Source organism: Dreissena polymorpha, chromosome 10, assembly GCF_020536995.1.
Source record: "Dreissena polymorpha isolate Duluth1 chromosome 10, UMN_Dpol_1.0, whole genome shotgun sequence".
Taxonomy (NCBI): Eukaryota; Metazoa; Mollusca; class Bivalvia; order Myida; family Dreissenidae; genus Dreissena; species Dreissena polymorpha.
In genome coordinates this window covers 11,983,607-11,997,443 of record NC_068364.1, presented here as the reverse complement: position 1 = coordinate 11,997,443, position 13,837 = coordinate 11,983,607, and the positions used below count along the sequence as shown (strand labels likewise).

At 33.1% G+C, this 13,837-nt stretch overlaps 1 protein-coding gene across 1 annotated transcript in view; it reads left to right on the top strand.

The window, feature by feature from the left end:
- LOC127847988 (microtubule-associated protein futsch-like) overlaps window positions 1–13,837 on the top strand; it is a 196,489-nt gene that overhangs the window by 133,889 nt on the left and 48,763 nt on the right. Inside the window, 4 exon segments of the mRNA XM_052380241.1 lie at window positions 1,165–1,377; window positions 4,709–5,002; window positions 5,004–5,348; window positions 12,675–12,807. Of these exon segments, the coding sequence (XP_052236201.1) occupies window positions 1,165–1,377; window positions 4,709–5,002; window positions 5,004–5,348; window positions 12,675–12,807 (985 nt within the window).

Here is a 13,837-nt window from a genome sequence, read left to right as displayed (position 1 = left end):
TTTCAAATTTAATTGAATATTTTCTGGTTCCTTGAATCCTGATTAAACATGGCATGCAGGTTTTGATAAAAACAGACTTTGTTCATTCTGTGCGTCTTTCATAAAGATATGTTGTAGGTTTACCAATCATGCAGTTGGTAAAAAAGTGAATAAATTTAAGATACAAAATGGTTAACTTTGCAAACTGTTGATACAGTAGCCATCAATTGGATGCGAATTACCAATAAACACTTAAAAACTATTTACATAACTCTTCAAAAGAAGTGAGTTTTCAATTAACACTTGAAAATGTTTGGAATCTCTCTTCAAACGAAGTGAGTTTACTAGGGCATCGTGGCATATTTACATTGTATATTCAAAACTGTCAATATCTTAATATCAAAGATACTGTATGTAATTTATATAGCCCAAATTAGAATATCAAAGCAACATTTATGACCAATTTCAAACAAAATTGATATTTTTAACACTGTGTGTAAACAAATATGACATTAATTTTCAGCTTTTGAGTCAATTTGATCTATTTAAACTTGAAAGTCTAAGATGTTGTTGATTATTTTAAACTTTGGTTGTAGTTTTGTTATGGGCATTTACCTTGCAAATTTTGTCAAATACATGGAATTTCATGCAAGTTAACATACATTTGTTGTTTGTGTCGAATTATAAGTTGTTGTTTATTTGTGACAAGAAAAAGAGCAAAAAGAAAAGAAAAAGAAATCGGGAAAATTAGAATAAATCCATATGTCTAGTTTATTTGTGATTAAATTTTTTATTACTTTAATGTTAAACATTGAATGATTTTGTTACTTTAGATCAGAATGTGAGGTTCGTTACAGAATGATTAAATGCATTATGTAAACCGTCTCCAAATTTTCTTCTAACATACCATTTTAATCTATGTTTTGGATGCCCCTTATTATCATATAAAAACAGATTACAAAATGCAACAAGCAAATGCATTTTAGCAGTGACTGTTATAGCTATATGTATTTAGTTTGATTTCAAGCACACTTTGATAAATATTTTTCCTTGCTCTGAAACTCAGAAGAACAAATCAAAACACAGGATTAACATGCTATTATTTGCTTTATTTTTTAACGACAAACAAACAAACAAATAAACACAAGATAAATATGCTAATATGATGTATGCGTTGTTTTTCAGATCTGGCAATATCACCCCAAAAAATCAACTCAGTCTTGAGGAAGGAAACCAGTCCGAGATATCCGGTACCCAGTTGATAGAGAGGCTAACCAGTCTAGAAGGGCGCCAGTCCAATCTCGCGGAGAAACGATCCAAGTTTCAGCAACGAAAACGTGAGGATTGGCGGACGCGAACTCAACCAGTGACGTTACTGGAGTTCCAAGCTGCAGACAGGTATGGGAATTTGGAAGTTTTGTTTGTTAATTTGTGTCTTGTTCTGTGAAAGCTGGTCATAATGCATGTGCGAAAGTGTCGTCCGAGCTTAGCCTGTGCAGTCCGCACAGGCTAATCAGGGAAGACACGTTCCGCTTGTATGGTATTTTTAGTTTCAAGGAAGTCTCTCCTTACTGAAAAGCAAGTTAAGGTGGAAAGTGTTGTCCCTGATTAGCCTGTGCGGACTGCACAGGCTAATCTGGGATGATACTTTATGCACATGCATTATGCCCAGCTTTCACAGAACACGGCACATTTGAGCCTCCTTCTTGGGAAACTGGGCTTAATGCATTTTTATATAGACTGGGGGACATATTGTTTTTGCCTGTTGGTTTGTTGGTTTGTTTGTGTAAAACTTTAACATTGGCCATAACTTTTATAATATTGAAGATAGCAACTTGATATGGGCATGCATGTGTATCTCATGGAGCTGCACATTTTGAGAAAGGTCAAGGTCATCCTTCAAGGTCAAAGGTCAAATATATGGGGGGGACATAGTGTTTCACAAACACATCTTATTGTAAAGTATTGTCCCAGATTAGCCCGTGCAGTCTTCAAAATGTTATCAGGTATGAAACTTTCCACTTTTATGGTGTTTTTTATTTTAAGGAAATTTCTTTATAACGAAATATCCTATTATTTAAGCGGAAAGTGTCGTTTTCAAATAGTCTGCGTACTGCACAGGCTAATCTTGGACGACACTTAACGCACAGTCATTAAGCCTGGTGTTCCCAGAACACTGTTCATATGCATTTATGACAAGAAGGATGTCAACGTTTGACAAGACTTATGAATGACTGGTAGACAGTAAGTGACAAGCCTGCAGGGGGGAGGGACATAACAACATGTAAATTAGTTTTGAGATGTGTTGCAATTTAGGTCACTGACACATACACCTACATTTTTATACAGGCAAAATTGCGTGACCTTAGCCAACATGTAGTTGGCTTTAAATATATGTGGCTATGTCTGAACTGTTTTGGGAGAAATTTGATAAAGTTGCTATGTGTTGCCAAATGGGAAATTAATCATTATTTGTTTTAATTTGGACATAAATACAAGTGCTGTACATGTAGCAAGGTTTAACTAATGTTTCTCATTGTGTTTTAATATAATCTATAAGTTTGCGTGAGGAAATATTCAGTTTATATTACATTTTCAAAGAAACAACAACAAAAACAACAGAGCAGTTGGAAAATATTGTACAGTTATATTGCTTATATACATGTGTAAACATTTACTTAATACAGTTAAAGGGTTTGTTATGAAACTGAAACTGTTGTGGGTTTTTGAAAGAGAACATTTGTTGTGTTTGGGTTACTGAAAGTTTTGTGAGTGGAAAAACAATATGTACAAAGACAGATTGTATAATGAGATTGGGTATCAAATATGTGTGTTTTCGACTGAAATAGTTGCACAGTTTTTTACTCTGTAAGAACTATCTTTAGTGTGTTACATTTGATTGTTCAAACTAAAGTGTTTTTATCCAAGGTATTAATTCATTTGATAATGATAATACAACAATACTGCCATTGTGTTGAACCAAAAATGTTGTCATTTGCTAACAGGAACTTTTGAGAAGTGCAATATCCGAGTCTAGTTATTGTGCCAATAAATGCTCTGTGAAAAGGGGGTTTAATGCGTGTGTGTAAAGTGTCATCCCAGATTAGCCTGTGCAGTCCACACAGGCTAATCAGGGACGACACTTTTCACCTAAACTGGATTTTTGCTTAGAAGAGACTTTCTTGTGAATATAAAATATCATAAAAGCGGAAAGTGTCATCCCTGATAAGCCAGTGCGGACTGCATAGGCTAATCTGGGATGACACTTTACGCACATGCATTACAAACAGTTTTCCTAGACTTTTTACATTAAATTCAAGACAAGTATTGACAATCAAGTATTTGAGTGTTCGTCCGAAATATCTATGGTGACCCCCTTTAAAATGTGGCATTCATTTAAGATATGCATTTTACACCTTCGTCCTTTATCTTTTGTGCTGACATGTTCAATTTTTGACAGTTGTATTTAAATAGCAATATTTTGTCTGTAATGCCAGTTCTGTTTGTTGTGGTTTTAAAACAAAGCATGTCACGTTTTAAATAGTAGGGTTAATCTGTCTTAACATCTGTCTTATTCATAATGGTATGGGTATGATATCATGGTTAATATTCAAGGGTACTGTATAATGCTAAACTGTCGAGGAGAAACGGATGTTGGCTACAGAAGTATCAAATTGTTGCATTAATATCATTGAAGAGTACTTTTCTTATCTGTTCATTATGAGTTATTAATGGGGCTATTGTAACCATAAAGTGCAATTAAACAAGAAGTTATAGTGTGAAACAACAGGATACAATATCATAAGTTGAACTGATACTTAATACTCAGAAAACAAATGTCTGATGGGTATGGCATGTAAAATTGTATTAAGTGGATTTTATCATGAACAATCCTTACAAAAAGTGAAATTAAATACTCAAATTCTCAGTTGGAATGTTATTTTAACTTAAAAGATGAACTAACTATTAAAAAAAGTAAAACGAAAACACTGAATTAAACTTAATATGTTGAAATGTAGTTTTAAGTGGTGAGTTGTGTGTGGAAATTGGAATTAAATTGGACTTAAGCTTTTAACTTGTGTTAAAAAACAATAGTTATACAAAACATATAAATTATGTGAAATAAAACAGCCCCCCCCTCCAAAAAATGGATGGAAAACTGATAATGTTGAAGGTACTAAGTGGTGTAAAAGTTGGGCTGAGTTACATCATGAATGGGCTCATATATGGTACATGGGTCTTGCTTGTTCTCTGTCTAAAACTGCTCATATTTCTGTTCCGGTTAGGAATAACCATGCTCCGCTGGACAGGATGGTTCCTGTAAGTATTCAAGGGCCTTTTATAGGCTGGTTTTATATTCGCTATTGGGCCATAACCCCCATGTCATAACATTCCTCTGAAGACCAACAGTTCCCGATTAATGGCTTGACTTTTGCCCTCTCTGTGCAAAAAGGTACCATGCGACATTGAAATAAGAAGGCATATGGAACCTTTTTGCACCAATGGGGTGATTATGTTTGGAGAATAGTGTTTTAGAAATAAAGTTAAAGCTGTTAACCGTTCTTTCTTTTAGTTTTAAATTTTAAGTATGTACTGGTCAATATTTATCAGTATGTATATATATATAGTGTCACTAATGATGACTCTCTAATGGAATATTCTTTCTATAGGTGCTCTGAAAGCTCCAATAAATTTATTTAATTAAAGTATGATGGCTTTCTATTTTCAGTTTAGAGACTGTAAAGAAATTCAGAGCCGAGGTTTTGAAGAGGGCATCCACTAGCGTTTTTGAGGCAGTCCAGAAACCAGAGAAAGCCGGACAGAATAAGCCAACTGAGTTCCCACAACCGTTCAGAAAAGAGCGACGTTCGCGAAACCAGCGTCACAAAACGCTACCAATAACTACTGCAGAGCTCAACGCTATCCCAGAAGGCCAAGCATCTGAAACCATGAACTCGTTAAAGAAGAAGTTCGAGTTTTATGGTGCCCAGGACTCGAAAGCCGATTCGGGAATTTTGAGTCGGTTCCGATGGGGAGAGTTTCAGAAGTTTAAGCATAGAAGAAAACATCGGTGAAGACGACCCCGTAAAATTGAGCGTTTCTGCAAAGGCGTCCATGTTTCTTCAGATGCAGGAAGCACAAAAGGCGGAAAAGGAAAGAAAATCGTCTGCTAGTGGTGCCAAAAGGTATATTGATCGTAAGAAGCGGGAACGATGTAGAACGCTGCCAGTTACAGAAGACGAAGTGAAGCTGGCTGCGGAAATAGCGGATAAGGAGGAGGAAGAGGCCACTGAGAAAAGGGAGGCAACTGCTGGTGTCGTCATGACAACTGAGGAAGAAAACCGTGACGCTGCTGATGAACTCTCCAGGTAAGCTGCACAAATCTCATTCATAAGATTCTGAAGTATGGTTAGTGTTAGAGTTGACTTGGTGTTCGCCTAAAGAAATGGTAGGTCCTGTGCTTGATCCCTGCGCCAATCATGCTGTTAAGTTGTTCCTTCCAAAAGCACTTAGTACTTGTTAGGCCTAGGAATCATTCCAAAGAGTATCTTATGAGCCCAATGCTTACATGCGATGGAGGTAAAATTATCAATGTATGCTTTCCATGCCATCAAAGTAAAATGTATCAATTTATGCTTTCCATGCCATTGATGTAAAATGTATCAATATAATTTTTTCATGAAATTGAGGTAAAATGTATCAATTTATGCTTTCTATGAAATCGAGGTAAAACGTATCAATTTATGCTTTTCATGCCATCCAAGTAAAATGTATCAATTTATGCCAGGGTTTTTTTTGGCCCGATTTTATAGCCGAAATTCTGCTATTTTTTTTTTCGGCTATGTTCCAATCCCAAAAAGTATACTTTTTTCACAAAATGTGGCAAAAAATTCCCAAATTCCAAAAAAAAAAAAAATATTTTTTTTTTATATTTTTTTTTAGAAAGAAGTGTCTAATGCATATTTTATCTCAATTTTAATTCAGTTACATCTAACAAAGTATTATATGATTTTGTTCTTTTAATTTGAATAATTATAAAGAGTTATGTCAAATTTATTATTTCCCTAATTTAAAAGTCCACTACTTTTCGTGTGAAATTTTTTTTTCCCAATTTCATGAAAATGCCGATAAAATTCCCAATTCCAAAGCCATGGGCTATCTTCCCAAAAAGTGGAAAAAAAAACCCTGTATGCTTTCCATGAAATCGAGGTAAAATGTATCAATCTATGCTTTCCATGAAATTGAGGTAAAATGTATCAATTTATGCGGTCATGCAATCAACATAAAATGTATCAATTTATGCAGTTTTGAAATCAAGATAACATCTATCAATTTACGTGATTATGAATACAACCTAAAATGAAATTTAAGCAATCTTTGCAATACAGATGAAAATCAGTTTAATTGTTTATGCAATACAGATGAAAATCAGTTTAAGTGTTTATGTAATACAGATGAAAATCAGTTTAAGTGTTTATGCAATACAGATGAAAATCAATTTAAGTGTTTATGCAATGCAAATGAAGCAATTAAGTGTTTATGCAATACAGATGCAAATCAATTTAAGTGTTTATGTGTTTATGCAATACAGATGAAAAATAAATTTAAGTGTTTATGCAATACAGATGAAAATCAATTTTAGTGTTTATGAAATACAGATGAAAAATCAGTTTTTAAGTGTTTATGCAATACAGATGAAAATCAATTTAAGTGTTTATGAGATACAGATGAAAAATAAGTTTTTAAGTGTTTATGAAATACAGATGAAAATCAATTTAAGTGTTTATGCAATGCAAATGAAGCAATTAAGTGTTTATGCAATACATATGAAAATCAATTTAAGTGTTTATGCAATACAGATGAAAAATCAGTTTAAGTGTTTATGCAATACAAATGAAAATCAATTTTAGTAGTTAATGCAATGCAGATGAAAAATAAGTGTTTATGCAATACAGATGAAAATAAGTTTAAGTGATTATGCAATACAGATGAAAATAAGTTTAAGTGATTATGCAATACAGATTAAATGTACCAAATTATGTGGTTATGCAATCAAGATAGAATTGATCTATTTATGTGGTTGATATAGCAAATCTTATTTAATGGACTGTTGTTTTCTAAAATATATTATATAAAAAACTGATTTGTTTGTATAAGTTACATTTCACTTGCTGCTCTAATTGATTTCATTAGAACCCAACTTGTTCCATATTTAAAATTTCAATCAGTTGAAACATTGTGAAATGCCCATTAAATGAAAAAACATTGTTTAAAAAAATGTTAATATTATTCTCAAACATTGCTCTTGGGTTCAAGACACTAACCCTCTCCTCCATAAGAAGCAAAGTGAAACTGGCTTTTGCAACAAGCATAAAACCAGAACAGAGTGCGAGTAACTTGCAGTCTGTTCAGGTGTTATGCTGTTTGCTGCTCATCAGTAACTAAGGGTTGGAAATGAAGCCGTTAAAACTTGAATCAAGTAAAAAAGAGTCTCGAATTAAATTTTCTAACGGAAAACAAATGCGTCACTAAGTGGTAAAGGGTTAAACTACCATCTAAAATTTGTATTATTTTGGAAGAAAACTTTACAAATATGTTTATCTAATAGATTACCTTGGTAACATATTTTACCTTACTGCTTATACCTTGCCATTTAAGGTTTAATAGAACAAATAAGTAAAATCTTGGTAATGGTAATACAAAAATCTAAATGTTTCCTGTCTATACCCTTAAGGGAACAATACAATAGACTAGGGTATAATCATTTAAAGTCAATATTTTAAATGCAATTAAGTTTTCTTATTGAGTGCATCATCAGTACAATCACATGTTGTTAGTTTTAAGTGTAAATTAAAGTGCATTAAAGTGCTTAAATGTAAGTTTGAAACGTTAACCTTCAAAGTAAGCGCAAATTATAGTGACATAATAGTACAGCAATGAATAAATGTTACGGTACTGAGTCAGGCTATGGTTGACCCTTGGGCCGCAGGCGAAGCAACTTTATTGTTATTATGTCAATGAAAAACGATCCCCCAGTAGGTGGAAACAGTGTTTATATTGTACCTCCTCCCTCGGTTTAGAATAACAGTGTCACGGAGGTTTACAATCTTACAATCCAGTTTGTATACAACTTGTCAACTGCATAATATTTTTGATATTGGGTTATATATGCAGAGTGCGGGCTTAAAGGTGTTAAGTGACATTCACCTTCGTTTGTACTTGAATCATTGTGGACACGAGCGTTGCAGTTACATTGAGAAATACCTTATTCGGGTATAATGTCATAATTTGCTGGGCCAAGTTGTCTAAAATTGTTGATTTGTGCACAAGTGTAACAGTATCAGCTGATTTTATTTTCATTTACATACTTGAATTATTTTAGGATTTTGTGGTTTATGAATATTCACTAGATAAGATTGTCTTCTGATAAAGGATTTTTATGGATTTAAAGAGGAAGTGGGGATAAGTTTATATTTTTACCACGTTTTGTAAAGAGGAATACAATTTTCAAGGTGATTGTGGTCTGTTTTTAAACCTAAACTGGGCAAAAAAGTATTTTGCTTAGTTTTATTTATATGATAGATTACAATATATTGCAATAATAGATATAACAAGTGCTCTGAAATTGTGTCTTATTGGTTGTGTCAGGACTAACTGCTGTCACAGTTTGTTGGATCATGCATGAAAACCGTATGCATTAAATGGTATATTATGACATAACAAACACCAATACAAACAGATATTAAAACAAGTGTTCAAAAGTTTCTTCTTTTATTATTAAAGTATATACTCTCACTTTCAGTTTAATTCTTCATAAATATTTAGACTAAAATAATATGTTATTTCATTAGATTTTTGGTGCCATGTTATTTAATACCTTGAATATGAGTGCTTAAAGCATAAACAGAAACATTGATTTAGTTTCTCATCAATTAGAAAATAGCAAGCAATCAACACACCTTGCTTACAATGATGGTGTCAGCCATGTTGTTTTTGACAACTCTCTGCTGAAATATATATGCTTTCTCAATTAGTGAAATTGTGTGAAAAACATAAACATTTGACATGAACAAATCTTACCTCTTCTAATGCAAGTATATATTAAATCCATCAATTAATGGACATCTTCATCTCTACATTACTTTGACAATTATATATATTATAATTTTGTCTGTATCACCACACTGAAGAAGTAAATAGAGTTGTATCCCCATCTTACTTAATTGGAAGTTTAATACATTTGGACAAAGTACAGAACCGTTCTTTTCTTAATGAAGTTAGAAGTGCATTTCAACATCATTGGTCAGGTTGTAAGAAATCTTTGGTTTGTGAAAATATATTAACTGTGATCTGGGAAAATGGGGTTTAATGCATGTTCATACTGTGCAGGCTAATCTGGGATGACACATTACGCTCATGCATTAAGCCCAGTTTTCTTACGCTCATGCATTAAGCCCCGTTTTCCCAGAATGTGGGTCAAATGATTATTGTGTCACTTTCTTCTTACTAAATATATAGAGGATATTTGTTGGATTTGGTGGAATATTGATTTTATTTCACGAGTGATCATAGAAAACAATATTTTCACGAGTGGCGAAGCCACAAGTGAAAATATATATTTTCTATGATCAAGAGTGAAATAAAATCGATATTCCATCGAATCCAACATATTTTCTTTTTATTTTATGCTTTTTTCAACGTTTATTTACATTGTAAATAAGTTTAACTGCATAATTTTGCTGGATTAATGATGTCATTTCGTCCAAAAAATGACGTCATTGCACAGTAAACCAGTGAAAAATATCGATATCTTTCACTGTTTAAAACTGTGGAATACCAATTTTATTTCACTGATATTTCTCTATAAACCACCGGAAAGCATAAAATAAAAATCTTTGTGACCATTATAGTGATCATGTGTTAATTCATTTTGTCATACCAAGTTATCAATTATCCCCAGGTGTAAGTTGTATTAGCACCTGATTGCGTGGTGTTATATATGAATGAATATAATAACATAGAGCAAAATTAATAATCTGGTCTTTCTGTTATAAAAGCTGTTTAAGGAATAGATCATCCATAAGAAGTTAGTTTGCAGGGACACAGCATGGATGGTCCTTGTATTTATATCAAAATGGTCGCAATATATGGTTTAGTAATTGTGCTAAAGACTGAAATAGCAAAAAAATCACATAATGACCCTAATGTTGCTAACTGTGTTTCTAATGGAATACTTGTACATGTTTAATCTGAATTTATTTTCATTACATCCCTTAACTTATTTGGAAGTTTTTCAGCTTTTTTTCTTGTGTTTACTTTTGAAAAAAAGACAGGAAAATGTTAATATGACAGGATGAACAGAATACCAGGTTAGTGTCAAATGCAGATTAGTTTATTAAAATTTTGCTCAGCATGAAAACGTGAAGTGAACCGCTCACCAAGGTTCATGTTTTAATTTTTCTAAGCCTCATGAAATAAATTTATCTGTATTCATCACTTAACAAGTATTCTCTTTATTATCACTTGTAGACAGTATAAGGCATGTTTTCCTTTGCAAAAGCCTTTAAAAAAAACCTTGTCTCCCTTGGGTAAAAACAAACATAAATAAAACAAATATCCTAAATTTATAAATAAAACTTAATCATAAACTGAAAAATATTGAAGATAAGATAATAGGAGTGGGTGGTCACCTTGAATGATATTATAAAAATGGCATAAATTTTTAGTAGCTCAAGTTTGCGTTCATGATTTAGTGTGCATGTTATTGATGAGGACAGACTGAAGCTTGCCCAGATAGCGTAGGCAAATGTTTGAACGTTTTCTTAATGTAAATAAATATGCAAACATTGATCATGTAGTGTTTTCGGTGATAACATGTAAAATTGATTTAACGAATATGAGTGTTTATAGGGAATTTATAACAGTTTGTATTTTGTTATATAATGTAATGAAACTTATTTGCTTTAATGATTTATGTGCTTTTACAGTTATAATAGCTGTAGTACATGTATATCTTATTTAATTGATGTTTAAATGAACAAAAATAAATTAATAAGATACATTAATAATTTTTATGTCCCCCACTATAGTAGTGGGGGACATATTGTTTTTGCCCTGTCTGTTGGTCTGTCTGTTGGTCTGTTGGTCTGTCTGTTTGCGCCAACTTTAACATTTTGCAATAACTTTTGCTATATTGAAGATAGCAACTTCATAATTGGCATGCATGTGTATCTAATGAAGCTGCACATTTTGAGTGGTGAAAGGTCAAGGTCAAGGTCATCCTTCAAGGTCAGAGGTCAAATATATGTGGCCAAAATTGCTCATTTTATGAATACTTTTGCAATATTGAAGATAGCAACTTGATATTTGGCATGCATGTGTATCTCATGGAGCTGCACATTTTGAGTGGTGAAAGGTCAAGGTCAAGGTCATCCTTCAAGGTCAGAGGTCAATTATATGTGGCCAAAATCGCTCATTTTATGAATACGTTTGCAATATTGAAGAAAGCAACTTGATATTTGGCATGCATGTGCATCTCATGGAGCTGCTCATTTTGAGTGGTGAAAGGTCAAGGTCGTCCTTCAAGGTCAGAGGTCAAATATATGTGGCCCAAATCACTTATTTTATGAATACTTTTGCAATATTGAAGATAGCAACTTGATATTTGGCATGCATGTGTATCTCATGGAGCTGCACATTTTGAGTGGTGAAAGGTCAAGGTCATCCTTCACAAGGTCAAGCTCATCCTACAATGTCAAACATCATATAGGGGGACATTGTGTTTCACAAACACATCTTGTTGTAATTACCTTTAATCTAAATTATTCAGTTTTGGAGACTAAAGTTAGGTTTAGAATTGGGAATTAAACAATGAATGGGTTTTTTTTGCTCATGGACTGAAAAAAAAAGTCAACTCAAAGTGTGGTTACCGGTATGTATTCTAATAACTTTAAACCCTGTCGGCTATTATCTTGATAACAGATTTCCTATACTTGTGACACAGTAGTACACTAAGATTATGGTTGTAGTATTTGATTGTCCGGTCACATTTTGGCATTCATGTTTTTCATTTTCTTACAGTAGGTTCATTTTATTGTAATCATTTAAGACCTGTGTTTGGTTTGTAATTAATTCTGGGGTAAGTATGTAGTTCAGCTTGCCCTCAAACCGATTTAAACCCAAGGCAGTGATTGCAGTTTTAATCATTTTCTGTTTATAGTTATGCTCTCTTATGATTGTCTCATTGTTTGCTAAATGATAATACATTAAAATAATTTTTATATGGGAACTTTTTGTTTTGTTTTCAGTTACTTAAAGTAAAGTTTCAATATAACATTCTAAGATATGGGATGTTTTCAGTGTTTTACGGACAAAGTCTAGCCAACAAAGTGAACCCGTTCAAAAGTATATTAAATGTTATTTGTCTCTTACAGACAAAGTCTAGCTGACAAGGTTAAACTGTTCACGAGTATATTGAATCTTTTCTGTTTTTTTACAGACAAAGTCTAGCTGACAAGGTTAAACTGTTCATGAGTATATTGAATCTTTTCTGTTTTTTTACAGACAAAGTCTAGCTGACAAGGTTAAACTGTTCACAAGTATATTGAATCTTTTCTGTTTTTTTACAGACAAAGTCTAGCTGACAAGGTTAAACTGGTCACGAGTATATTGAATCTTTTCTGTTTTTTTTACAGACAAAGTCTAGCTGACAAGGTTAAACTGTTCACCAGCATAGAGGAAGAAAAGAAAGAGGCAGCAAAAAAGAAGGGACTTCCTCCTCCCCCAAAAAGGAAAACTAGGAAGCAGGGTTCGAGATTTGCCACTCAGGTGAGAATCAGTCTTTTGATGGTGGGTGGAGTAAATGTTACACTTAAAGGGGTTTCAGTGATGGTGGGTGGAGTAAATGTTACACTTAAAGGGGTTTCAGTGATGGTGGGTGGAGTAAATGTTACACTAAGGGGTTTCAGTGATGGTGGGTGGAGTAAATGTTACACTAAGGGATTTCAGTGATGGTGGGTGGAGTAAATGTTACACTTAAAGGGGTTTCAGTGATGGTGGGTGGAGTAAATGTTACACTAAGGGGTTTCAGTGATGGTCGGTGGAGTAAATGTTTCACTGAGGGGTTTCAGGGACTTTTTGCCCAAAATTACAGCCACTTGCAGGCTGTTTCGCAATTGCACAAAGTAACATTTCCCCAAAATATGACTTAAATTTCCCATAAAATATGAAAAACTTTTCCAATAAATGCAATAATTGGTTTATTAAGTTTATTATACAGCAACTTAATTCCCCTGCACTCTACAATATAGATTTTAGAAAGAAATTAAACATGCACTTATAAACAATTGGTATACTGTCAATGAAAAAGGCACAGGCTGTTAAATATTAAGTGAGCAAAATAACTGTGTTTATGCTCATTGAGATTTCTGATATTCAACTCATTCAACCTCTTATCAAAATCCCCAAATAAACAAATAACCATGTGATGATGGACCAATGATATGTGATTTTCATTATTTATGGCTGAAACTATATAGTTATTTGACTGCAAACAAATTGACAGCAAACAAGACAAAAAAGACAATATATGTAGAAAATTGCATAAAGTTACAATATATATGTTTCAAAAAAATTACGAGGATAAAATCCTTTCAAATGTCTATTTCACTAGCAAAAGCAGTGATTACCACTTTAAACATGGGAGGTAACTGCTATGACAAGTTTGGTTAGGCCATGCCTTGAGCTGTTCATAAACAAGATGAACTGGGTGATAAGCATCAACCCTGTTCTTCTACTACACATTTAATTAAATTAATTTCTGTACAACCAGTATTTTCTGAGCTATTATTTTTATGCC